Raw genomic sequence first — 24,007 nt, forward strand, 5'->3', positions numbered from 1 at the left:
GTCACTCCTCTCAGCTGAATGATGAAGAATTTGAATTAGTTACCTTGAAGTTTAATCTCAGTGCTAACCTTTGTAAGATCTATAGTTGTGTTACAGGTGAGCCATAGAATTAATAGATTTTTTTTTTTTTAACGGCATCTTGCTCTTGTCGTCCATGCTGGAGTGCAATGGCATGATTTCGGCTCACTGCAACCTCTGCCTCCTGGGTTCAAGCGATTCTCGTGCATCAGCCTCCCAAGTAGCTGGGATTATAGGCGTGTGCCACCACACCCAGCTAGTTTTTGTATTTTTAGTAGAGGCGGGGTTTCACCATGTTGGCCAGGCTGGTCTCGAACTCCTGAGAGTTTTGGCAGGGTGATCCACCCACCTCGGCCTCCCAAAGTGCTGGGATTACAGGCGTGAACCACCACACCCGGGTGCTTAAATTTTTTAAAACATGGGGTGCTTAGAAAAGAGGTTCTGAGGGCCTCCAGTAAGATGGTTTTATAGTACGGTGTTCTGTCAGATTTTTAACTTCTTTATATGGACCTCTGGGAGAAGCTCTTTGCCAGTCTGCATTGGTTTTGCCTTTCATATGATTATCTTGTTGCAGCTAATGTGGATATACTACCTCCCATGTAAAAACCTGGTCTCAAAGAATTCTTACTGGCCCAAAAGGAGAATGATTTGGGGTTAAATCAGATCATCTCCTTTTCTGGTCAGCCATCTGCAAACAGCCCTTTCCTTTCATTTGAGATGAAGAAGGTAACTTTTGTATTTGGGAAAGTGTCAGTTAGCTTATTTCCTTTCAGACCTCTCTCTGCACAACCAGGGATGATGTTTCTTCTTTTTTTTTTTTTGAATTGGAGTCTTGCTCTGTCGCCCAGGCTGAAGTGCAGCGGCGCTATCTCGGCTCACTGCAAGCTCCACCTCCCGGGTTCACACCATTCTCCTGCCTCAGCCTCCTCCTCAGCCAGGATTACAGCCTCCTGCCTCAGCCAGGATTACAGGTGCCTACCACCATGCCCAGCTATTTTTTTTTTTTTTTTTGTATTTTTAGTAGAGACGGGGTTTCACTGTGTTAGCCAGGATGGTCTTGATCTCCTGACCCCGTGATCCGCCCGCCTCGGCCTCCCAAAGTGCTGGGATTACAGGCGTGAGCCACCGTGCCCGGCCTCTTCGTGTGTTTTAAGGAACCATTTGGGGCTGGGTGCAGTGGCTCATGCCTGTAATCCCAGCACTTCAGGAGGCCGAGGTGGATGGACTGCTTGAGCCTAGGACTTTGAGACCAGCCTGGGCAACATGGCGAAACCGTGTCTCTATAAAAAATACAAAAATTAGCTGGGTGTGGTGGCACACACCTGTAGTCCCAGCTACTCTGAAGGCTGAGGTGGGAGGATCGCTTGAGCCCAGGAGGCGGAGGTTGCAGTGAATCAAAATCATGCCACTGCATTCCAGCCTGGGTGACAGAAACCCTGTCTCACAAAAAAGCCAAATGAAAAACAGAACCACTTGGGTTGATTTAACATTATTTTCACTGTCACTAGTCAGAGATGACATAGATGCAGTGATACTTTGTGAGGTCTTTATTCTGGTCCAAGCCTTTTGGGTCCACCTTTCATCTACACCAGAAGAGAGATTAGAGATGAGAAGTCTGCCTGGGTGACACAGCACAATCAGAATCCCTGAGAGAGAGGCAGAAGAAAACAACGACTGTGCTCTAGCTCCTGCAGCCTTTGTCTCTGCTACCTCAGTTTCTTTTATCAAAAGAGGAGGGGCATAATCCCTGCTATGCACTTGACATCCTGAGATGAAGGTGCAACGCAAAAAAATGATGTCTCAAAAGTGTTTTAAAACTGCTCTATGGAGTGAGGCAGCCTCGCCGCTCACAGACCCAGTGATGGAATTCAAGTGATGGCATTCAGCCCCTTCAGGGTTGTCACTGCTTGGGATAATTAAGACTGTCTTCTACCAAAATCTCATTTACAGTGAATGAGAGGAGAGAAAATATCAACCCAGGATGGTTACTCTTTGACTGGCTTCCTGGAAGGAGCTGTTCTGTGGATCCATGTGTGACCATTTTGGTTTTTTCCTCTCAGAATCCTTCCTTTATTCTTTTCTTTCTTTTTACTTTTTTTTTTTGAGATGGAGTTTCACTCTTGTTGCCCAGGCTGGAGTGCAATGGTGCAATCTTGGCTCATGGCAACCTCCGCCTCCCGGGTTCAAGCGATTTTCCTGCCTCAGCCTCCTGGGTAGCTGCGATTACAGCCATGCTGCACCACGCCTGGCATGCTCCACCACGCCTGGCTAATTTTGTGTTTTTAGTAGAGATGGGGTTTCTCCATGTTGGTCAGGCTGGTCTCGAACTCCCAACCTCAGGTGATCCGCCCGCCTTAACCTCCCGAAGTGCTGGGATTACAGACATGAGCCACCGTGCCTGGCCCCCATTTATTCTTAAAACACATGGCTTTCCTATCTCTTTCTAAAGGATAGTTATGCAAGACAGGATTGCTTGAAAGAACAGTCTGTATGGTTCCTGCCTCAAATTACAGCAGCTGGAGGAGATGAGTTGAGCAAAAAAGCAAGAAGGGCCCATAGAGTATGAAGTTAACCCAGGGAGTGGGTGGAAGCTGTTAGAAAATGAAGGAGAACGAAAACCGAAAGTGGGATCCTGCGGCCAGCCCGCGTGAGGGCCCTGGCAGGTGGAGTGATTATTATCCTTCCAGCAAGGCAGTCAGAGTGGCTGGAGAGCATGAGAGTAAAACTAGCTGCCTTTACATTTCCTACAGACTCACTAGATCCCAAGAATTGCAGTGGCCTTGGAAGCATGTTCGTTCATCCTGGTAAATATCTTTATAACAGAAGAGAGCAAAGGCTTCCATTCTCTGGGGACAGCCCACAAAGCCCCTGCCCACTGGGTGGACAGATGGGAGTGCTTGGCATGGGGCCTGCCCTTCATTTGAGGGTGAGAGTGAAAAGCCAGAAGCCCTGAAAAATCAAGACCTGCCACCACTTGTAGATGGTAAAACATAATAATCATGTCTCTACAGAGAGCTGGGTTGAAATCATCATCTCCACTCAACCCTTGCACAAGTGAATACATTGCCCAGTCGGGGGAAGAGAAGAAGCCTGAAGAAGTTACACACAAATGGAGCACCACACCCTCAACGAGTCCTGCATTGTCCTCAAAAACGGCAGGAAAACTTGGCCCCAGAGGCCTGGTGGTCCTGTTGGTTAACATTTCATTCTGATTCCCCTCTGGGCTCCAGCAAGGTTTCCGGGCCTCTCCTCTCCTCACTGGGCTGCTCAGGAAATGCAAATGAGTTTCACTTCAGCAAAACACAGAGAAAGGGCAGTGAACGTCACAATAAACAGCCCCGATACCCGCAGCCTGACAACACAGTGACAGGCGTGGTTTAGACTGTGTGTTTTCAATAATGGTCCCCCGGGCTCTCGCAGGCCGAGAGGGTGAACTTTAAGGTGAAAAAGCCTTTTATTTTTTTGAAAGGATATCCAAGTTGATGCTTGTCTTGGCAAGGTATTTAGAAGTATCATGCTTTCCAGCCTGTGCTGATTTTATTCTTGAAGCATTTTATAAACATCAGTTGTGCTGTGACGCTCCTAGCTAGTAAATTACTAACATTGCTGATTGTACTAGTCAGGTTGGGCTGCAGTGACAATGTCACTTCTGCTCAGCCCATGGCCAAGACTGGCTCCTGGCCCCACCAGTTGAATGGGGATCAGGACATGTGGGACAGCATGCACTGAATGATTTAAAAAAAAAGTCAACATGGCAGAAATATTTAATTCAAGGGAAAAATATTTAATTCAAGGCAGAAATATTTAATTCAAGGGAAAAAACGGTTCTTGGACCCACAGGATCAGAGGTGAGCAGGCACCAGACAACACAAGGCCACAGGTCAGCCCTGGGGTAGGTCCCACTTTGGGGACCTTTAAAAATCCTCAAAAACATGGTCCTTGTCACTCGGATTTTCACACCTTTTTCCTCACAAAATTGTATTCCAAAACCTGATCATTTCTCCTTCTTCTGAAAGTTTTAATGATTCCTGCAGCTTACCTGACTAAAGCATTGTCATTGTTGTTTCAAGGAAACACATTTTCAACACGTTTATGTCCCAGCTGCTGACCGAGCTGTGGATATAAAATGGTGGCTAAAACAGACCTGGTCCCTCCTTCTAGTCTTGTGGGAGGTAGCAATGACAATCAGTTAGTCAATTGCCCCTTTGACAGTTTTGGTCTCTGTAGGTCTTAAACGTCCAAAGCTGGGTGTGTAAGCCTAGACAAGGTGATATGTCCTACTCATTTCAAAGATAATGCTTTAATAACCTTTGGGGTTAGCACCCTTTGATTAGGGCAGGAGTCCTTAATATGAAACTATAAGTCCACCCCAACACACCCAAGCACACTAGGAGGGAGTTATCAGCAGTGGATTATCCTGTTCAGCGACCCACCTTCAGACTTCTGAGCTCACCCACAACAACAGCACCTGCATCTGCTTTCCCCAGCTGCCGCCAGCATAAGCATTCACATGGCCTCTTGCTTGACTTACCCTAGTCCTGGCTCTGGCTGCACCAAATACTTGTTGAGGCCCAGGGTCTATAGAAAGATACATGTGGTCCCTGGCCTTGAAGCCCAGGCATCTGAGCCAGGAGTCATGACCCACAGGAAAAGGAGTGACGCAAGGTTGTGCCTGGTGCCCAAGGAAAATCACAGACCAGAGCTGCAGGAGCTCCCTGAGACCTTGCGAGGAACTCATGATGATTGAGATCTAAGTAGTGATTGAGATCTCAGCCTTGGCATAGGGTAGAGCTTCGATAAGCCGTCTGTTCCTGGTCAGTCATCTGCAAACAGCCCTTTCATTTGAGATGAAGAACATAACTTTTAGAGATTATTTCAGTTGTTACATAGAGACAACATAGGAGAGCAGTAATGTGAGCAGAGGGGTTTTAAGGGAGTTCACCTGATACAGGTACAGAGAGGAAAGGGGAATAGCATTTTAGCCAAAGGCAAGAGCAGGAGTAGAGACATCTTGGTGAGATGGAAATATCATGGCTTTAGATCTTGATCTGGTCTCTGTGTGATCCTAGCAAGTTATATAACCTCTCTGCACCTTGTTTCCTCATTTGTTAAGTTACTGTCAACTCTGAAAGATTGTTGTGCCTTAATGTACAGTATATAGTACAGTGGCCTCACGTAGTGGGTGCTCAGTAAACAATAATAAGATTGCTACTGCAAGTGAATTGTGCCATTCCAAGAACAAGGACTGGGCTCTGAGCTGGCTTCAGTCCAAGGCCAGCCTTCCACTTTGTACATACAGACAGTGGCCAGCAAAACAACCCAGCTCCCTGCCTACCTCTGGCACCCTGCTGCACCCAGAACAGAGCCCCTCCTTTGCACACACCCTGCAGAATACCTGCCAAGCATGCTCTCCAGCTCTCCCCAGCCTGTCCCATGCCTCACCCTCCTTTAGAGTTATACAGCTGGTGGGTGGGGAGCTATGGAGGAATCAGCCCTACCCTAGCCAGATCCAGCCTCCTAGCTGGCCCAGCCTCCTAGCTGGTGACTCAGCCTCCAGGCTCCTGCACAATCTGTCCTCCACACCTGCATCGAGTGAACTTCCTCAAACCTCCTCTGCTCGCTTACTGCCTTCCTTGGACACCTCCCCTATAGCGGTTCTAGCCTTGACTGTGTAGCAGAATCCTCTAGGGAGCTTTGAACATGCCCAGGTCACATCCCAGACCTGTCAGACTCTGGGGAAAAGACCTGCCTTCCCCCACCCCCATGGATATTCTCTAAAGCTCCTCAGGGGATTGCAGATAGGCAGACAAAGCTGGGAATAATTGCAGTGGCTCCCTTGTGGGGGATTGGACTTGGGGCTGGGGTGAGGAGGCGTGGGGACCAGTTCCACACAGCGAAGTAACTGTCATCTGCAGTATCGCCAACACTTGGGAGCCTGTGAGAAATGCAAAGTCACAGGCCCTGCTGATTCGGAATCTACATTTTACCAAAGTCCCCAGTGACTCCTCGCACTGTCGAGCTTCATTAACACTGGCACCAGCTTTAACTAATTGCTCACGGTGCTCCAAGTGCACAGCCAGGTGTTTTACACACACACCATCTCATTTAATCCTCACACCCCTCAGCTATGAGCACCCCCTTTGACAAGGGAAAATCTGCCGTTCCTTCAACAAATCCTTCCTGAGCACCCACGTGCGAGGCTCTGTGCTAGAGACTGAGAATGAAAAACAGGCGCTCCCCTGCTGGAGAAGCGCTCAGAAGCCAGTGGGATGTGGATTTCAATGTCTTCCCAGCTGTGTGTTCCTGGGCGACTTTCTCAGCCTCTCTGAGCTCGTTTCCTCTTCCTCTTCCGCCGAACAGGGCTAAAAATCACACCGCACAGGGCTTGGTGCCCTTCCCTAAGCTAAGTACTCACTCACCAGGCCTGGCTCTAGCGCGAGCTCAGGAATGGTCGCTATTGTGACAAATAGAAAACCCGCCAGGAGACAGAGAGGAGGTGGGTCCCCGGGCCGCGGTGGCACCTGAGGGCTAAGAACCTCCCAGGAGGGGCTGGGCTCGGAGCGCGCTCTCGGAGACGCAGTGATGCGCGGGGCCCGGGCCGTGGACAAGACTGCAGTGTCCTGCACTACCTGCCGCCCACTCATCAGGCCGGTTCTCCTCACCTTACGCTTAGATGAGTTTCGAGTAAGACCACTGCTGGCATCACGAATCTGGGCCCATGATCTCGCCCTTTCCGGCTAGGCAAGGCAGGCCCAGGTTGGCTGCGGCCCGCGGTCCCCGCGCAGCCAACACTGGCAGCCAAGCGCGGGGAGAGTGGAGCGCGGAGGCCCGACGGCGCCCCCTCCCGGCAGGCCAGAGCCACAGCCGCGGGCTCCGGCGGGTGCCGGGGAGGCCACGCGCGACGGCGTCGCAACCTGAGCCCGGACAGACGCCCCACGCTGCGCGGCCTTCATCCCACGGCAGGGGCAATGGAAAGGCGGTCCCGACGCGCGTAGGGGTCTGAGGAATCGGCTTCGGGATTTTGTGGTCCGCAGCCTGCACCACTGCTTCCTGTAATTTAATTTTCTTTCCCGAAAGCGTTGCTAATTAAATCCTTTCTCCGGCTAGCCGTCGCCCCCCGCCCCTGCTAGTCTGTTTATTAATTACCCGGCACGTGCGAGGGAATTTTTGGCCTCGGAGGCCGGTGCGTCAGGTTGAGGGGCCGCGCTGCCCCTTAGCTGCGCCTCCTGGCTTCCTTCCCCAGGTCTCCTCCCTCTCTTTCCACTTGGAACAAGACGGCAATCCTCGAGGTCTTTGAGCAAACGCAAGAACCGTCCTTCTCCTGCTGCTGGTGACCTCTGCTGCTTGGGGCATCCAATTCGTGTCAGTTCCCCTCCCCTGTCTTTCCAGCTGTTCAGTCGTATTCCCCCTTCCCACCACCATCTCCCCACACCGCACGCTGGGTGGAAGGTTTTCGGAATGGGGCCCCGGGGTCTTGTGGAAGGTCACACAGCCCATCCAGGGCACAGTCGGGACTAAAACTAAGCCCTCTTGAAGCTTGGCTTTCAGGGGTCACAAATTCAAAGCCTTCAGGGGCCAGATAGCCAAGGGTAGAGTGTGGGGTGGCTCTGGGTTGGGCAATGGTGGGGGGAGTCTGTGGCAAAGTAAAAGGCACTTGCCCTTTGGGGTTCGTTAAAACCATGTGCCCCATTGAGGGCCAAGTGTGTGCAATCCTCACCAAGTCTAAGAGCGAGTCCTGTGTTCACAGAGGGCAGTGACCCGCCCAGGGTCACGCAGGGACTCAGAACCACTGGGTACTCCGGGTTCACAGTGTGATCTTTCCAGGATGCCACTTACTGACTGAGGACTTGAGAGCAGTGCTGCTCAGTCCTGCACCCCCAGCCACCTCAGTCCTTGCCCCTCTGGCCTGCCCTGCCCAGGGTCACCACACCCCGCAGGGACTCAGAACCACTGGGTACTCCGGGTTCACAGTGTGATCTTTCCAGGATGCCACTTACTGACTGAGGACTTGAGAGCAGTGCTGCTCAGTCCTGCACCCCCAGCCACCTCAGTCCTTGCCCCTCTGGCCTGCCCTGCCCAGGGTCACCACACCCCGCAGGGCCTCCTTCCCCACAGAGTACCTCACACCTTGGGCACCACTCTCCCCTCGCCTCTACCTAAAATCACCCCTTCAGACAGCTTCTGGCCACCTCGCAGCTGTCAATCAGAAAAAGAAGGCAGCCTCATTTCAAGGTATTTGGTGGCAAATACCTCCCAGAATTTGAAACAAAGGGCCTGGGGAGCCAAAATACTATTTTGAAGGACATATTCATGGTAGGGGAATTTCAGGCATCACAAGCCAGCCAGAAAGGGGTATTTGGGGACAGGAAGGCTGGGGAGAAGCCCACACACAGGACTGCCTCTTTGGAAGGCCTCAGCGCCAGCTCCGCTCCTCTCTGAGTTCCAGGTCAGCCCTCTGGTCCCCTCCTACACAGCTTTTTGGCCTTCCATGGGGGGACCCTCACATGCAACCCCACTTCAGTAGCTGTCTGTTGCCCTCTCTGGAGAGTTTTTCTCTGTCATAGACAGGCTTTGCAGGTGTTTTTCTCCTCAGACCCTACTTTCATTTTAGAGTCTTTGGTGGCTCCGTGTCCTGGTCTGCAAGGATGGGGGTAGAAGTGTGCTGGGCTGTGCTTGGCCCTCTGCCAGGGTCTGGTTCCCTCCTGCAGGTACCCCAACACCGCCTGGGAGGACCGCCATCTAGAAAGAGCTTGGGCTTTTTCCCTGACTAGGTGTCATCCTTGAGCCTCAGCCCTGACTGTCCTCAGACCTCCACTGATGCTCTGCCCTGGAAGAAGTAGTTTCATCCAGGGCAATCTGCCCATAATCCTTAGCTGGGAAAGACCTAGGGACCCCCATTTCCCCAGCAAAGTCACCATAAGCAGTTGACTGTTAGCTCTGCAAGGCACAAGCTGAGCCTACTTCCTTTCTCTGTATCCACCCGTGCCTATTACATAGTAGGTGCTCAATAAACATGTTGAATGAACAGATCAATGAATGAATGAGTAGAAACTTGGCTCCTTGTTAATTTTCAGCAGGGAATGTATTGTGTGTCTATAATATTCCACAATGGAAAGACAGTCTAGTGCCGGGTTAAATAGACCTTGGAGCAGGCAGCCTGGGTTTGAATCCTGGCTCTGCCACTTACTAGCTTCAGGCTTTGGGCAAATTACACAACCTCTCTGTGCCTTTATTTATTTATTTATTTTCCTGGAACGTCAGGGTTATAATAAAACATACCTTGTAGGATTGCTATGAGGAATACGTGAGTTAATACAGAAAAAATGTGTATAGGACAAGCACCTGGCATGTAGGGAAGGCTCAGCAAATCTTGGTCATTGTCACCAGTAGTGGAATGACTGTATCAACAATGTTAGTGTCCTACACCATGCTAGGGACAGGGGGAAACTAAAGGATTCCACCATCTCTATTTCTGCTTTCCAAGGGCATGCAGTAGTTAGGAGAAAAAACCTACAGAAGAGAGTGAGTAAGAGTGACAGAGAGCTGCCAACAGTAGTGGGAGTTTGGGATAGAAGGTTTCCAGGGGGCTGGACCAGTTGAAGAAAGGTCCTATGGAGAAGTGCGATGTGGAGGAGGGGCTGGGAGGGGCCTAGGCTAAAGGAGGAGGCATGCTAGGGCCACCAGGTTACAGGATGTGGGGAGGTGCCCACCAGGGTGCAGACGTCCACGCAGAGAGCTGCCTTGCCAGTCCAGATGGGCATAACAAAAGTCACTGCTTACATCTCAGGGTTCCAGCCTTTCCAGTTCTATTGTAGCTCCTGGAAGCCATCTTGCTAGGAATGGTGTCCTTCCAATGCCATTTGCTGAGGCTGTGCAGGAAGGCAAGAGTGATGGGGAGCTCCCAGAGACCCCTTTTTGGGCCCAGAGAAGACTAGGAATCTCAGATGTTCCCAGGTGAGCTCTAGCATCTTTGGGTTGATTCTCTGGAAAATGAACTTAACCCTCTACCTTTGATCGCCAACCTGGAGACTTGTGGATCCTTTAGAAAAACTAGACATCAGTTCATGCTTGACTCATCCAAACAGGACACCATGAGCTGGTGTGAGTTAGGGTTTTCTAAGGAGTGATCAGAGGAAGGAGGCAGGGTCCATGGGGAGCGTGGCCTGAGGACAAACCTGCAGTTGTGGCTGCAGGTGTGTGCTCACATCCCACCATTCCTAAATGCAGACTTGCAATTCCCAGAAATCACCTGGTATCTCTGCCTCTGCATAGTCCCTCCTACCTCCACTCCCACCCACAGCCCTGCTTTTCTGCCTGGCCCCCTCCTATTCATCCTGCATGACCCAGATGTTGCCTCTTCTGGGAAGCCTTCAGGTCTGCCCTGGTCAAGTAAGTGCTCTCCTCCAGGCTTCTGTAGCACCCTGTCCTCCCATCGGCACTTTCGTGCCACTGAATCGCAACTATCTGCAATTTGTTCTCTTCCTAGTGAGCTCCCTGAGATCAGGTACTGGGTCTCTTTCATCTTTGCATTCCTGGTTCTTGGCATCATGCCTGGCATAGAGTCAGCATCGATGAATGTTTTTGAAGAATGAATGGAGGAGCTGGGCCAGTACTGTGAATAGAGAGGGGAATGAGAGCAGAAGCAGAGGCCAACACCAGGAGCAACCGAGCTACTCCCAGACACCTCCCGCCCCAACAAGCAGGCTCACTGTGGCTGGTGAGCAGGCCCAAGGTTCTGCCTCACCTTTAACGTGTCTCAGATAAGTTAGGAGAAATGTCTCCTCTCTCCCTGCCCATCCTTCCTTTTCTTCCTGGCAGGAGGGGCTGCTTCCCAAGCATCCCCGAGGGCATGCTGAGAGGCAGGGCAGGAGGGAGATGAGGGGGAATCTCATGAGCAATGAGGCCAGTTGGAGGACACTGGGTACAGACAGGAGCCGCAGTATTTGGAGGACCAAATGCATGGACAGTAACAAGGACAGTCATCTTCCTAAGGAGAAAGACTGGCTAACAGATAGTCCCTGGGACCTAACGACTGACTTGTTACAGTGGAGGGGCACCTGGGTTGAAGTCTCCTCAAGTTTGTCGTCTTTCCAAAACTCCTTGGGTTCCTGGAGCTTAGAGTGAGGCAGTTCCTGCCTTGCCTAATCTGACACTAGGGCATGGGTCAAAGCAGAGTGTACCCACTTTCTGGATGGAAAGGTTGAGGCACTGGGAAGCCAAGCATCTCTCTCCAGCACATGGGCCTGAGGACCTATGATCTCTATTGGCACTGACAGATGATTCTACCCGTGCTGTGGGAGTCAGAGAGCTGTGCTGTAAAGAATGACTGGCAGATGTCCCTGAACCCCTTCCTCCATGGACACAGAGTGGTTAGTTAAGAATGACATCAACTGCCATCTGATGGGCCAACGACAGAGGCTAGTGCATGAGATGGCCCTGAACCCTACTGTCACAATCATTTCCACCCCAATCCTCCTAACAATCACCCCGTTTTCACCTTCAGGGCCATCTTGGGCCCCCTCCCTAGCATCCCTCTAGGGATAGACTCATGCTCCACGTCTATGAAGTGCTTCTGATATCTTTCCCCTCTTTACCATCCCACAACCACTATCCCCACCCGGACCCTAGTTACATCTCACTGAGATACAGCACATGCCTCTTATCAGATCCCTCAACCTCCAGTTTCTCCCACTTCCAGTCTATCCTCCAAGGCTGCGCTTTCTGAAATCTACCTCTGATCATGCTGCTCCCTTCCCTTGCTCAGAACCTTCAGTGGTTCCCTATTGCCTGTCAAATGCCCTCCAGGTCCCTTAGCTTGGCATTCAGAGCCCTCTCTGCTTGGGTTCCTACTCTCAGCCTTAACCTCCTCTGCCTCTTCATGATATCCCTTACACCCCAAGGCCCAGGCCTGTTCTCTGTCCCTGGAAAGCCCTCCCTGTCCCTCTTTGCCTGCTGAAATCTCATCCATCTTTCCAGGCCCCGTATCATGGAAAGGCCCCAGACCTAGCAGCAGAATGTGCTCTCTCCCTTCTCTGAGCACTCCCAGAAACCTCTGCCAGAATGGGAACTCCTCGAAGAGAGAGTGGTCTCATCTGTTTTCTAGCCCCACAATGTGCAAAGTGCAGTCCTGGGTCCAGCACGGGAATAAGAGATGTGGAGTAAGCATGTGAGCACTAAATCTGCATCATTCAGGCAATATTCATTGAGCGCCTACTGTGTGCCTAGCCCCTGCTACGCATCAAGGATATGACAGTGACCAAGGCAAGTGTGGTGCCTGCCCTGTGGAGTGTAGGCAGCCCATGCTCTAGAATGTGCTGAGGATTTGCCACAGCTCCATTCACCTAGTTCTTGCAGCAAAGCTGGTCTCCTGTTGGCGTGTGTTCAGGGAACGTACACCATCATGACACTCGGCTGGGCTGAGGGTTCTGCAACAGCTCTTTGCAGTTGTATCCTTCCTCAGTCCACGCCTTGTGTCTTTAGGATGAATCAGAGGCCTTGCTCATTCATCTGCTCAGGGCCCACTCCCTGAAGGGCTCAACACCCTCCCAACTGTCCCCAGGGCTGGGAAGCCTGAGACCTCCAGATGTTGCAGGGCCTGAGAGGGCAGGGGGCCTGACTGATCCCTAGGAGCAGTTGGCTCTGTCTGTGGAGGATCAGCAGAGGGACTCTCTTCACTCTTTTCCTCACCTGTCTTCTGATATGGGGAGGGGAGGGAGAGGAGGAGAAAGAGTGGAAGGAGAAGGAGGAAAAGGGAAGTTCCTAGGTAAGATATTCCATCTCTGGTCCCTGTGGGTCCATGGACCCCAGCACTGAAACCTCTGGTTACCAACCAGAGGTTATACATATTTAGCACCACACAGCCCAGCCCTGACAAATTACAATGGACTGTGACTGAGGGCTGCAGCAGGGCTGGGGGACCCCATGCATGTGCCAGGCATTATCACTTTAGTTGCTGGATTGTGGAGTGAATCAAGGGTCCCCAGGGAGGGGCAGGGGCAGAAGGGATAGGATACTCAGAGAATCTGAGCCATGGTTGTTTACCAACTTTCTTAGTTGTAAGAATTTCTTAGTATTTTCAATACTTATTTTAAATATTTGAATAGCTAGTATGGCTGCATCAGTACAGTCCAGCCCTGCTACCAACAGTGCCCATACAATCATATCAAATCCAATTTAAAACCATATATTTTATTGATGTTCTTCAAGGACAATACAGGGCCATGTGTACAAATGCTACTCAAGTCTCACATCTGGCAACCTCCCCACCGTCATCCCCCATTGACCAGGCTGCAAGAAGCCAACATCCTGTAGGTCTCCCTGTTGCCCTTCCCCAGGATGTCAGGCCTCACCGTGCTGAGCCTTCAGGAGGCTGGAAATGGCAGGGCTGGCTTCTAAGCTTGAGCTCTGGGATCAGGAAAGAGTCAAGGCCAAAATTGCCCAGACCTTCCCCTCCTCCCTCTCCCTCCCATTGCTTAAGTATGGCCAGAATTGGGGGTGAAGATGCCCCCGGTGACTCCTCCATTGAGGCAGCCTAGGCTTCCCCTCTTCAGCCGTCTCTATCACATTTTTTCTTTCCAAATGACCTGCCCCACCAACCACCAAGATGGCAGAGTGACCATTTTGCAGGGAGTGTGAATCAGTGCACAGACGGCAGTGACAAGGTGCCCCTGATGGCATGAATCTTGTCATCCTGTTCATCACTGCATTGCCAGTGCCTGGAAGAGGCTGGGAACGTAGTTGGCACTCAATAAATATACGTAGGATGGATGAATGAAGGAATGAATATGGGAGGGAGAAATATGAGCAGGTGGAGCCAATACTACATTAGCTTTCCGGGGGGCGTGAAGGCAGAACCACAGTAAAGTCCTCCCAATCTCTGCTCAAGAACCCAGGCTGTTGTGCAGCTATCAGCAGGTTGCTGCAGTCGGCGGTTGGACATTGGAGGGCATGGATTCAGCACTGCTGCCTGCATGGATGTCATATTGGCTTTGGGACCCAGTCAGGAGGGGGCACTTGTGTTGTCGCTACTCCTTTATATGCCCCAGGGGTCTGGTCCTCTGGGTTTCAGAAAACACACAGCAGTGCCTCCACCGGAGTCAGTCAGATGCGCAGGAATGGTCTGGGAATTGCACCCTTATATTCTAGTCATCTCCACTCCTCAGCCTTAACTCACCACTGCCCCCCACGCCCTGCCACCGACAATGACACTGCTCCATCTCCCTGTCCTCAAATGCCAGTCCCCTCAACCACCCAGGTAGCCCTGTCTCTGCAGAGACTCTCTCTTCAGTGGCTGGGTTGGGTCCTGATTTTCAGACCCCTCCCACGCCCACACTCCCCTCCAGGAAAGCAAATATCTCACAGGCATCTCTGCAGATCTTGCCTCTGGGTCCAGCAATCACAACCAGGACACCAGAACCTTGGGACTGGAAGGAATGTGTAAGCTCACCTAGAATGACCCTGTACAGAAATCCCTTCCACAGCATGCCTGGCAGACAACTGCCTAGACTCTGCTGGAATACCTCCAGTGATGGGGCACTCACTACCTTCACAGGCAGCCATTCAAACATTGAACAGTTTCAGCTGCTGGAATGCCCTTTGTATAGGGCATAAATGAACCTAATTGTCCCTCTCACTTCTCCCTTTCCCCTAGGCATTATTCCTATATGTTTCTAACAACACTCCTCACCATCTCTCTCTGTCTCTGTCACACACACACACACACACACACACACACACACTCTTCCATGTGGTTATACAGTCGAATACCCCCTTCATTTATCAGTAATTATCTTTCCCTGTCCCTTCTTCCTTGCCTTCCCATCATCTGGCAAAGACCTAGGGGCTGGAGATCAAGTAGAAAGGCTGGAAGAATTCCAGGGAGAGGAAGCACCCAGCCAGGTCCTGGACTGGGCTGGGCCGGCCAGATGGGGCAGGGTGGACAGGGAATAACATTTGGAAAAAGCAGGCCATTGATTGCTGTCTCCCAGAGAAAAGGTCTTGAACCTGGTGGCGGGGTGAGGGAGCGGCAAGCTACTGAGTTCTTTTTCCTACAGAGGGGATGCAGACACACACCCACTCTTTCCCAACTCCCTTAGCAGTTGGCAGAGCTGACTTGGCTGCCTCTTACACGTGGTGATTTTAAACATTTGCCAGCCTCTAGGTCCCAGGGAGTCTCATACCAGCAGCAAGAATCCACTCCCCTCTCCCAACATGGGGGCTGACAGGAAGGGCTCTAGCAGACAGCAGTGATGAATGAGACATGGTGGAGAATGGATGAGCCAGGAAGAGGGGGAAAGCAGGGATCCCAAGGGGATGGAAGGAAAGCAGAGGCAGCCTAACGGCTAGCAGCCACCTGGCTGCTAGAGGAGCCTAGAAATGCCTGGGGGGACATTTTTCCTCCTTGTCATGATCCGCCAGCCCACGCTGTTCTCATGGGTGGAAGGTGAGGGGAAGATGCTAGGACCTTACCAGCACAAGGTTGTAGTGAGTCATGGGTGGAGACAAGGCTGCCATGGTTTTATGCTCAGGAGGAGTCAAGACAGAGACAGAGAGATAAATGATGGGAGTGTCTACTACTTATCCTGCTGCTTGGAGCTCTCACTTCCGACATTGAACATGGGGACCAGCAGGCCCAGCAGCCACCTCTTTCCGAAGACTTCTTGTAAGTTCTTGCGCCAGGGCCGGGCCCTCACTGCCACCCCCTTCCGCACCTGGTGGCGGGTCTGCCCGCGGAGGATCAACAGCAGCTGGTGGCAGCAGAAGCCGGCGCAGGCCAGGCCGATGGCGAACCAGAGGTAGAGCATGAGGATGACGAACATTTCAGAACCCAGGACAGCTCCTGCAGGGCAGGGGGAGGGGAAACACCAGAGCCGCTTTACACCCAGGCCACCTGCAGAACTGCGATCTAGGCAGGCTTTCCACCGGGAGGGAGGGAGATCAATGAGATTGACGCTACATTTTGTAGCAACCTCAGCGCTGCAGCTGCAGTGAGGGAGAGGAAGGAAGAACCAGCTGCCCTAACTTTTTCTTGGTGGGGATGGCACCTGAGGCAAGAGGGGAAGACTGGAGATCTGGCGGAGAAGAGAGCTAAGTTTGATGAGCTTAGCAAGGAGAGCCCTCAGCTCCTGGGGCAGCACCTGGCCGCTGATAACATTTCTGTAGAGTAGGAGATGCCTGTCTCTCTCTGCTTTCTCCTTTTGGGCTGGAAGCAGGGTGAAGGGGTTTTGCTCAGGAGGAGAGAGGGGTGAGCTGGGGACCCTAAAGAGGGAGCAGGTGCCTGGGCAGCTGTCTAGACCACAGCACCTTCTTCCTATTATTCTGGGAACGCTGGTTGAGAGGACTCAGGAAAATGACAGCATGATGGAGAGCCGGGAAGAATAAGTCATGAGCTTAGTCTCAAGAGTAGCCCAGAGCACCAACGTAGAGAATAATTCAGTCATTAATGTTAACAAGAGGACAGTGTGGCCACCACAGCATTCCACCAGAGCTGGTTCTGTCAATCAAAGCTTGCTGGAAGAGGCCCCCAAGGTCATCAGCCCTGTGTCGTGGGGCAGGATCTCCCCAGAATCCCTCTAAACCAAGCACTTCCTATTACTGGTTTGAAATAATCACTGAGTAACAGTTCCCACACTCTTCCTCAGAGTTTGGGTGGCTGGTCCATGCTAGGTTTGAATGTCCCAGCTGTGTGGACTGGCACAAGTGTCCCAGCCTCTCAGTTGCAGCTCGCTCATCTGTACAATGGGTATAATAATACTAACGATTTCATACAGCTGCATGATTCAAGAAAATGATGTACAGAGTGGTCAGCATCCCGGTTCACACTCAGAGCGGTGCTCCCAGCAGAGGGTCATTTTACAGAGCAGGAGACTACATCTAAAATGAGTTCAACTCCTGAAACTATCAAGCTTTCTCCTTCTCCTTTTCAGGGCTTAGAGTCCTGGCTGGGCTGCAACTTTGGCAGCTGTGGCAAAGACACTTACCTTGACCTACCCAGCAGCCAGGGCACTGGACCCTGGAGTTAATTCGAAAGTATTCCTTAGCCTTTGGCTCCCTGTAGAGCAACCCTATCACCTCCTCTTGTGGAGTGGGGCACCTCCTCTAAGGACTCCACCTTAAAACCTATTCTGCCCCTGAAAATCTTAACCATATTTTGCCCTTTCCCTAGCCTTCTCTTGCCCCAGCCCACCTCTTCCCAAGTCTCTCCAGCCTCCAATTTCCAAAGCCCTGTCAACTGGGCTTTCAACACTTGTCCAGTATGAGCAGTGGTGGACTCAGCAGCCAGGGAGGATGTGGATCTGATTTAGATTCTCTCATTAGCAGCCTCCTCTTTTCCTCATCCCTAGGAGCTTGGATAGCTGTTTTTGTTTTTTGTTTTTTGTTTTTTTTTTTTAACAAAGCTGGAGACAGATAGGCCCAGCTGCCATTTAGAGCAGCCCCTCCACTGGCACAGGGGCAGCAGTGGGACAGGGCTCACATTGGGCTGTGCCATCCCCTGACCCACTTCTTCCATGTCGGCACAGATTAGCTTGGGCAGCCATGTGCGGGTTGGAGGATCCCAGGTCCATGGTGCCCTTTGGCGTGAGGAATGCTGACAGGCAAAGATGGCCCTCGAGCTGGGATGTGAGAACATCAGAGCTGTCAAGCTTGCGCCTGCCTTGCAACACTGCCCCAGGAACAAGCCTGGGTGGATGGAAGCCATTTCCCACAGGGCTTTTTCCTGGCACTAAATCAAGGCACGAGAAAAAGACCTTGCGGCCTTTTCTTGGCCCCATGCAGCAGCTACAAAAGGCTATTCTGGGGACCTGCTTTCTCTAAAAGTGTTTGAAGTTACCTAGCCTGGCTGCTTCAGCTCCCCTTAACTATTTAATAATAGTTCTGCTTCTTTTTAAAAATCACAGAATTTTCCTAATTGGCCTAAAAGGACACATCAGTCAATCTCTCTGCCCCTTCCTCCCAACAAGCATCTATAACACCTTTGACAAATAATCACCCAGCATACTTTTTAATACATCCAAGGACAAGTAGCTCCCTCCCTCCCAAAGTGGCTCATTTGAGAAGCAGCTTCAGAGAGGCAGCCCCCAAGAGGCAGTATGGTGTGGTGGAAAGAGTATGAGCTTTGGAGGCTAGAAGCCCTAACTCCAAATCTTGGTTTGGAATCATACCAGCTGTGTGGTGTTGGTGCAACTTAACCTTGCTGAGTCTTTGGTTTCTGAGCCTTAAAAATGGATATGATAATATGGACTTGTCATGAGGAATGGGTGAAATGTGACACGCATAGTAGGTGGTACATAATAGGTGCTCAATGAACATTAGTCCCCTTTCCCTCTTACTGGACTTTCTGGTAGCACCCATCATGCTGGTGTACTTACCCAAATGCCACGATACAGGTCAGATGGTGGCATCTCCATTTCCCAGATAAGAATAAGGTTCAGAGAGGTGACACAGCAACCTGTACTGGTCCCACAAAGCCCAAAGAAAGGGCAACTTCTGAAACCTAACTAGCTAGCCGCCTCCCTCTCTGGATCAGCTGAGGGCCTGTGGTTGGCCGCCACCTTCACACCAGAAAACCCCTCCCACTTTTAGCTCTCAAGGCCCAAACTCACAGCCATCCATGCTCTGGTGACAGATCTGACTCAGATCTGTACCAGAGTTGGGGCCAGCTCAATTTCTTTCTTTCTTTTTTTTCTTGAGACAGGGTCTTGCTCTGTAGCCCAGGCTGGATAGAATGCAGTGGCATGATCATAGCTCACTGCAGCCTCAAACTCTTGGGCTCAAGCAATTCTCTCACCTCAGCCTCCTGAGTAGCTGGGACAACAGGCACATGCCACTATGCCTGGCTAGTGTATTTATTTATTTTTTATTTTTGTAGCAACGGAGTCTCACCCTCTTGCCCAGGCTGATCTCGAACTCAATTTCTATTAAACAACCCATGCTTCTTACTCTTTTCTGTCCACCTGTCCTCCTGAGCAGATGAGAGAGGGTGCTACCAACTATTCGGATTGAGGGTTGGGGAACAAGAGGAATGGGAAAGGGAAAGCCGAACAGGTGGGGTGTATGTCATGGGAGGGAAAGAAGGAAGGTTGTCAAGAGGAAAGATGAAAGGTCACAAAAGATGAGATAGGAGAGTTGGAGGTAAGAAGTCTTGGTCGCCTATTTCCAGTGGATATGGTGAGGAAGTGAAAGACACTGGAACTGATGCTAGCACAGGAGTCTGGGCCCCAAGGTGGGCACTCACTGGCTCTGTTCTCCCATCAGATCAAACCTAGCACATATGGACAGGCCTCAAGCCCAGATTTATCTTAAATCAAACCATTTCAAGGTCTTCCTTCCGGAACCATCCATTTTTACGGTTGGCGAAACTACTTGGAAAAGAAAGTATAAGCAGGCTTGTTGGCTCTCTTCATCCCTCCACCTGCCTGTGCTCACACTCCACCCACTAGCCCACCCACCCACCCTCCCCCGTCCTGGTTATTTTGGTCCCGGCAGCCTCCTGTGCCAGTGCTGGGATCCAGAAGGCCTGAAAGCTGTGAGTTCTGGACCCAGCTCAGCCACCAGCCCTGAAGGCAGCCCCCGTAGCTGGGTCCCCCCTGTATCTCTGTGTTCCCACCGCCAAATGGCATGATAGTTCTATGCCTGGGAAGAACTGGGCTGTAGCCACCACAAAGACTGAAATGATGGCTTCCCCCAGACCAGAGACTGCCACTCAGTAGTAGGAAGATACTGGGCAAGCCACTTAATCCCATCTGAGTCTCGGTTTCATCATCTGAGAAATGGAGATAACAATGCTATACATGCACGCTCAAGCACGTAGACACTACTCATTGTGGAAGCTAAGCCATTCAGAGTCAAAGGCCAGGGTAGGGAGGAAGTGGAAGGAAACGCAGTAGGAGCCAGTCTCAAGGTGGAATAAAGTGGTAAGAACTGCCACCAGGAGCTGAGTCCTTCTAGGGCCAGGTATCAGGTAGTGGTCCTTGGTGCATACTAGTTAAAGTGCAGTCCTCAGCCAGGTGCAGTGGCTCACACCTGTAATCCCAGCACTTTGGGAGGCCGAGGTGGGTGGATCACTTGAGGTCAAGAGTTCAAGACCCGCCTGGCCAACATGGTAAAACACCATCTCTACTAAAAATACAAAAATCAGCGTGGCGTGGTGGCACACACCTGTAATCCCAGCTACGCGGGAGTTTGAGGCAGAGAATCACTTGAACCTGGGAGGTAGAGGTTACAGTAAGCAGAGATTGCTTTCACCACTGCACTCCAGCCTGGATGATGGAGTGAGACTCTGTCTAAAAAAAAAAAAAAAAAAAAAATGCATGCCTCTCCCACCCAAGTTCCCTCTGCTCTGAGCCATCAGCAGGCTGGAGAACAGGCTGGTGAGGTCAAACATAATAGGCAGGAGGACAGAGCTTAGCCTCCTGCTGGTCTGGACTGGCAACAAGTTCAATATTACTGCAGTTGGTTGGTGAGACCTCTGGAGAGCAGAGTCCTTGGGTGACATGTAAGCAGAACTGGGGTCCAGGCAGAGGAATGTCATAGCATGGTTGTACCTCATGGGGCTACATGAAGGAATGGCCAGCACCTAGCCCTCCCTGGCACTGAGCAGGTGTATTACCTGGATGCCACAACTCTGTGAGCATATGGATAACATGATGGATGAGGATGATGGGGGTAAGGGGGGATGTTACTAATAAAATACAGCATGTCCGCTTAATTTGCATTTCAGATAGCCAATAGCAAATTTTCTCAGTGTATCTCATACAATATCTGGGACATGATTATACTAAAAAATTATGAGTTGTTTATCTGAAATTTTAATTTAGCGGGACGGTGTGTATTTTTATTTGCTAAATCTGGCAACTTTTGGGGTTGGGGTTTGGGGCCCGGCAACCTTTGGGGTGGGAGGTCTTTGTGTAGAGCCCAATCTGCCCGCCAAGGCCCACTCACCGGAGAAGAACTGGCTGATGGAGGTGGGCAGGAGCGTCAGGAAGGCCAAGGGGTGGGCGAAGGAGATGGAAAGGACAGCGGAGATGTAGGCCACGCCGGCCACCATGGAGTAGAGGCAGGCCAGGGAGGTGTAGAGGCAGAACAGGACGAAGTTGCGCATGTTCCTGCTGCCGATGCAGTTGCCGGTGAAGAAACAGTGATGGTCGTGCCTCAGGGTGACTCTGGCGCACACGCGGCAGAAGTGGGTGCTAGGTGAGGGGCATGGAGTCTTCCTGGCCGAGGCCCCCTGGCAGGCCCCCAGGTCGTCTGGGGAGTTCTGGATGACAAGGACGTAATTGCCCAGGGCGTTGGCCGAGAGGAATAGGAAGAGCGCCCCGTGGAGCAGGGCAGGCGAGAAGAGCCGGGCGGCCGCGGGGTCCTCGCGCATGCTGGGCAGGAAGAGGAAGAGCTGCAGCACGAAGGTCACCAGGGAGATGCACAAGAAGTAGGCGGGAGCCACCACGTTGAGCAGCCGCAGGGCCAGCATCCTCGATTACATTCCTGCGGGGCCCAGGGTGAGAAGAGGACTGACTGACTGCGGCGTCCAGGGGGCGCCCTCGCGCGCTCCTCCGTGCCGCGCGTCTGGGGCACTGCACGCGACTCCACGCCCCCAACCCCCTGTCCCGCGGATTTCCCCTCCCCAGTTCCCTAACCCCGGATCAAGCAGGCCAGAGACCCGAGCCCGCAGCGGCCTCGGGTCTAGGCCCTACCTGGGGATGCGTTGCCTGGGGTTTTGAGCGAGCTCGGCGCCTTGGCGCGGCAGAGTCTGGCACAGGAGGGACGGACTCGTTTGCAGTCTATAGGAGTTGTGAGGGTGGGGGGCACCGGGGGATAGGACTCCTCCCCTCTGTGGCTGTGGAAACAAGCCCAGGTTTGGGATTTCTGGTTCAGACCTCCCTAGGAGGAGAAAGGGAAGGATTTGGGGTCGGGGGCGGGGAATCAGCGGCATTTGACCTGCTGGAAATCCTGCTTCACACTCCCCTTTCTCCGTCCCTGCGCCCCCACCCACACACACATCTTGGGCAGCACTCAGGGACCTCACCGGTTACCCAAGGCTCTTTGGAGGTATGTGTGCGTGCGGGACCACGATGTGTGTGTGTGTCCTTGTCTGTGACTCTGTACGTGTAATCTGTGTGCGCTTGTGTATCTGTATTTGTGTACGTATATATCCGCGAGTACAGACACGCAGTCTCTGCTACCTAGCTTTAAAAAATCAATTAGAACAATCGATACACTCACACTCGCTCTTGGGCACCGGGTGAGGTGGGGGCGCAGCCAGAATACCGGTGTCAGCGGGTCCTGGCCAGCACATCTCTCCAACGCTGGCTGCCCGGGCTATTTCTTTGCAAAGAGCGTTTTCATTTGAGGCGAAATTAAAATCCCCCCTTCGCGCCCGCCTCCCGCCCTCCTGCTGAGAGAAACCCAAACAACCCTCATGGAGCCGAAATCCTTTACATGCCGACAAGCCCGCCCTGGGCGCACGAGTGGATGCTTGGCCAGCCTTTCCTGGGATCGACCTCGCCGCTGTGCTCAGCCCTCACCGCGTCCCCATCCCACCCCACGCCTCACAGCCGGGGTTCCTGGCCAGCTTCGGAAGCCACCGAGAAATAGGATTCCGTGCGCCCGAGAGAACTTTTCCAGGGGCTAAGGAATCGGCCAGCCGGAGGCGCGAGAAAAGTTCTGGGAAGGCGGTTGCACCTAGGATGGGTGGATGCCACGGGGCCTCCGTTCAGGCTGTCCCGTCCGCACGGGTCGACTGGTCACCTTGGAATCCCCTTTGCAGGTCCCAGCGCCCCCCGGGAACCCGCAGCCTCCGCGGAGAGCGTGGGCCTCTCCCTGACGCTGGGGCGCAGGGCAGTGCACGCCTGAGGGTGGTCGCCTGGGGCTGGGCACCGCCCCCAGTCCTGCGCCGCCGGGGGCTGCGGCGGTGCTGCCCACCCCAGAGAGCCCTCGGCCTGGGGCTCCGGCGAAGCAAGTGCCTTCCCCGCGCCGGTCGCCAGGGGGGCGCGGGAGCAGCCAGATGCGCCGCAGCGCTGGGAAGGCGGCGAAGGACAGGGGCTAGGGGAGTGAGGGGCGCTCGGCAGGCAGCCTCAGCCCTGGCCCTGCGCGGGAGAAGGGACAGCAGAGACCGCCCGTGGGGCCCCGGGGCGTAGGGAGCTGTCCGTTCAGCCCTGGCGCCCGCCTCGCCCGCGGCAGAGGGCGGCACAGCCGGAGCCTTGGAGAGACCGGCAGCGCCGGCGGCCGCGGGCTTCTCGGCCACTGCCTCCCGGACGCATGGGAAGCCGCCCCCCGCGCCGCCGCCGCCGCACTGCCGCCGCCGCAGAGGGGTGAGGAAATCAACTCACCGAGCTCTGGTCGCCGACAAGAGGAGCCCCGGACGCCGGCTGTCGCCCTGCCCGAGGCTGTAAAGTTGTGGGCTCGGCCCGGCTGGCTCGCAGCCTGCGCTTCGCTTCGGGAACTGGGCAGGTAGCGGGGATGTGGGGAGGAGGGAGCGGGCAGCTGCTGGCTTCCCACTTGGGCGCCAGCGAGTAAGGGCCAGGAAGCGGCGGGGATGGCAGCTGGGCACCCCCCAGCCCCGCCACCCCTCCCTCCGCTCCTGGGGGCGGTGCTCTGGCCGCCAGTCTCAGCTTCGTGGACTTGCCCCCTCCTCCCCTCTCGATTCCCCTAGAGCGGGCTGGGGCGCCCTGCCTGGTTTCAGCTGCCCGTTCCAGCTAGGAGATTGGGATTCAGCCCCGATGTGGATTCTCCAGCCATCATCCTGCCCTTCCCTCTCGGCTATGTCCCACGACCTTCCCTGCTCTCCACTCGGACTGAAGGAACCCTGGGGGTTTGAGAGGTCAGCTTGCCAGGGCAACACCCATGAAGATCAGTGTCATCTCCTCGGAAGGGCTGTGTACAGACGGTTGGGAGTTGGGACTCTGGAGCCTGTCTACCTGGGTTTGAATATTCACCATTCACTACTGTCAGATCTCAGATTCCAGTTGCTTCGTCTGTAAATTCCAGTGTGATC

The 24,007-nt window shown here is 52.9% G+C and overlaps 1 protein-coding gene across 3 annotated transcripts; it reads right to left on the reverse strand.

The window, feature by feature from the left end:
* Positions 1-13,187: 13,187 nt before the first annotated feature.
* Positions 13,188-23,555, reverse strand: ZDHHC22 (zinc finger DHHC-type palmitoyltransferase 22). 3 transcript variants are annotated; one of them, XM_054448100.2, is made up of 4 exons: positions 23,343-23,555; positions 21,708-21,850; positions 20,959-21,498; positions 13,188-15,856 (listed from the first exon to the last, which is right to left on the reverse strand). In XM_054448100.2, the coding sequence occupies exons 3-4, from the start codon at positions 21,482-21,484 to the stop codon at positions 15,591-15,593; spliced, it is 792 nt and encodes a 263-aa protein (XP_054304075.1). In that variant the 5' UTR covers positions 21,485-21,498; positions 21,708-21,850; positions 23,343-23,555; the 3' UTR covers positions 13,188-15,590. The 3 variants fall into 3 exon arrangements, with proteins under 3 accessions (XP_054304075.1, XP_054304074.1, XP_054304077.1); XM_054448099.2 differs by having other exon boundaries at positions 21,708-21,894; XM_054448102.2 differs by lacking the exon at positions 21,708-21,850.
* Positions 23,556-24,007: the final 452 nt, after the last annotated feature.

The sequence above is a fragment of the Pongo pygmaeus genome, chromosome 15 (genome assembly GCF_028885625.2).
Source record: "Pongo pygmaeus isolate AG05252 chromosome 15, NHGRI_mPonPyg2-v2.0_pri, whole genome shotgun sequence".
NCBI classification, from domain to species: domain Eukaryota; kingdom Metazoa; phylum Chordata; class Mammalia; order Primates; family Hominidae; genus Pongo; species Pongo pygmaeus.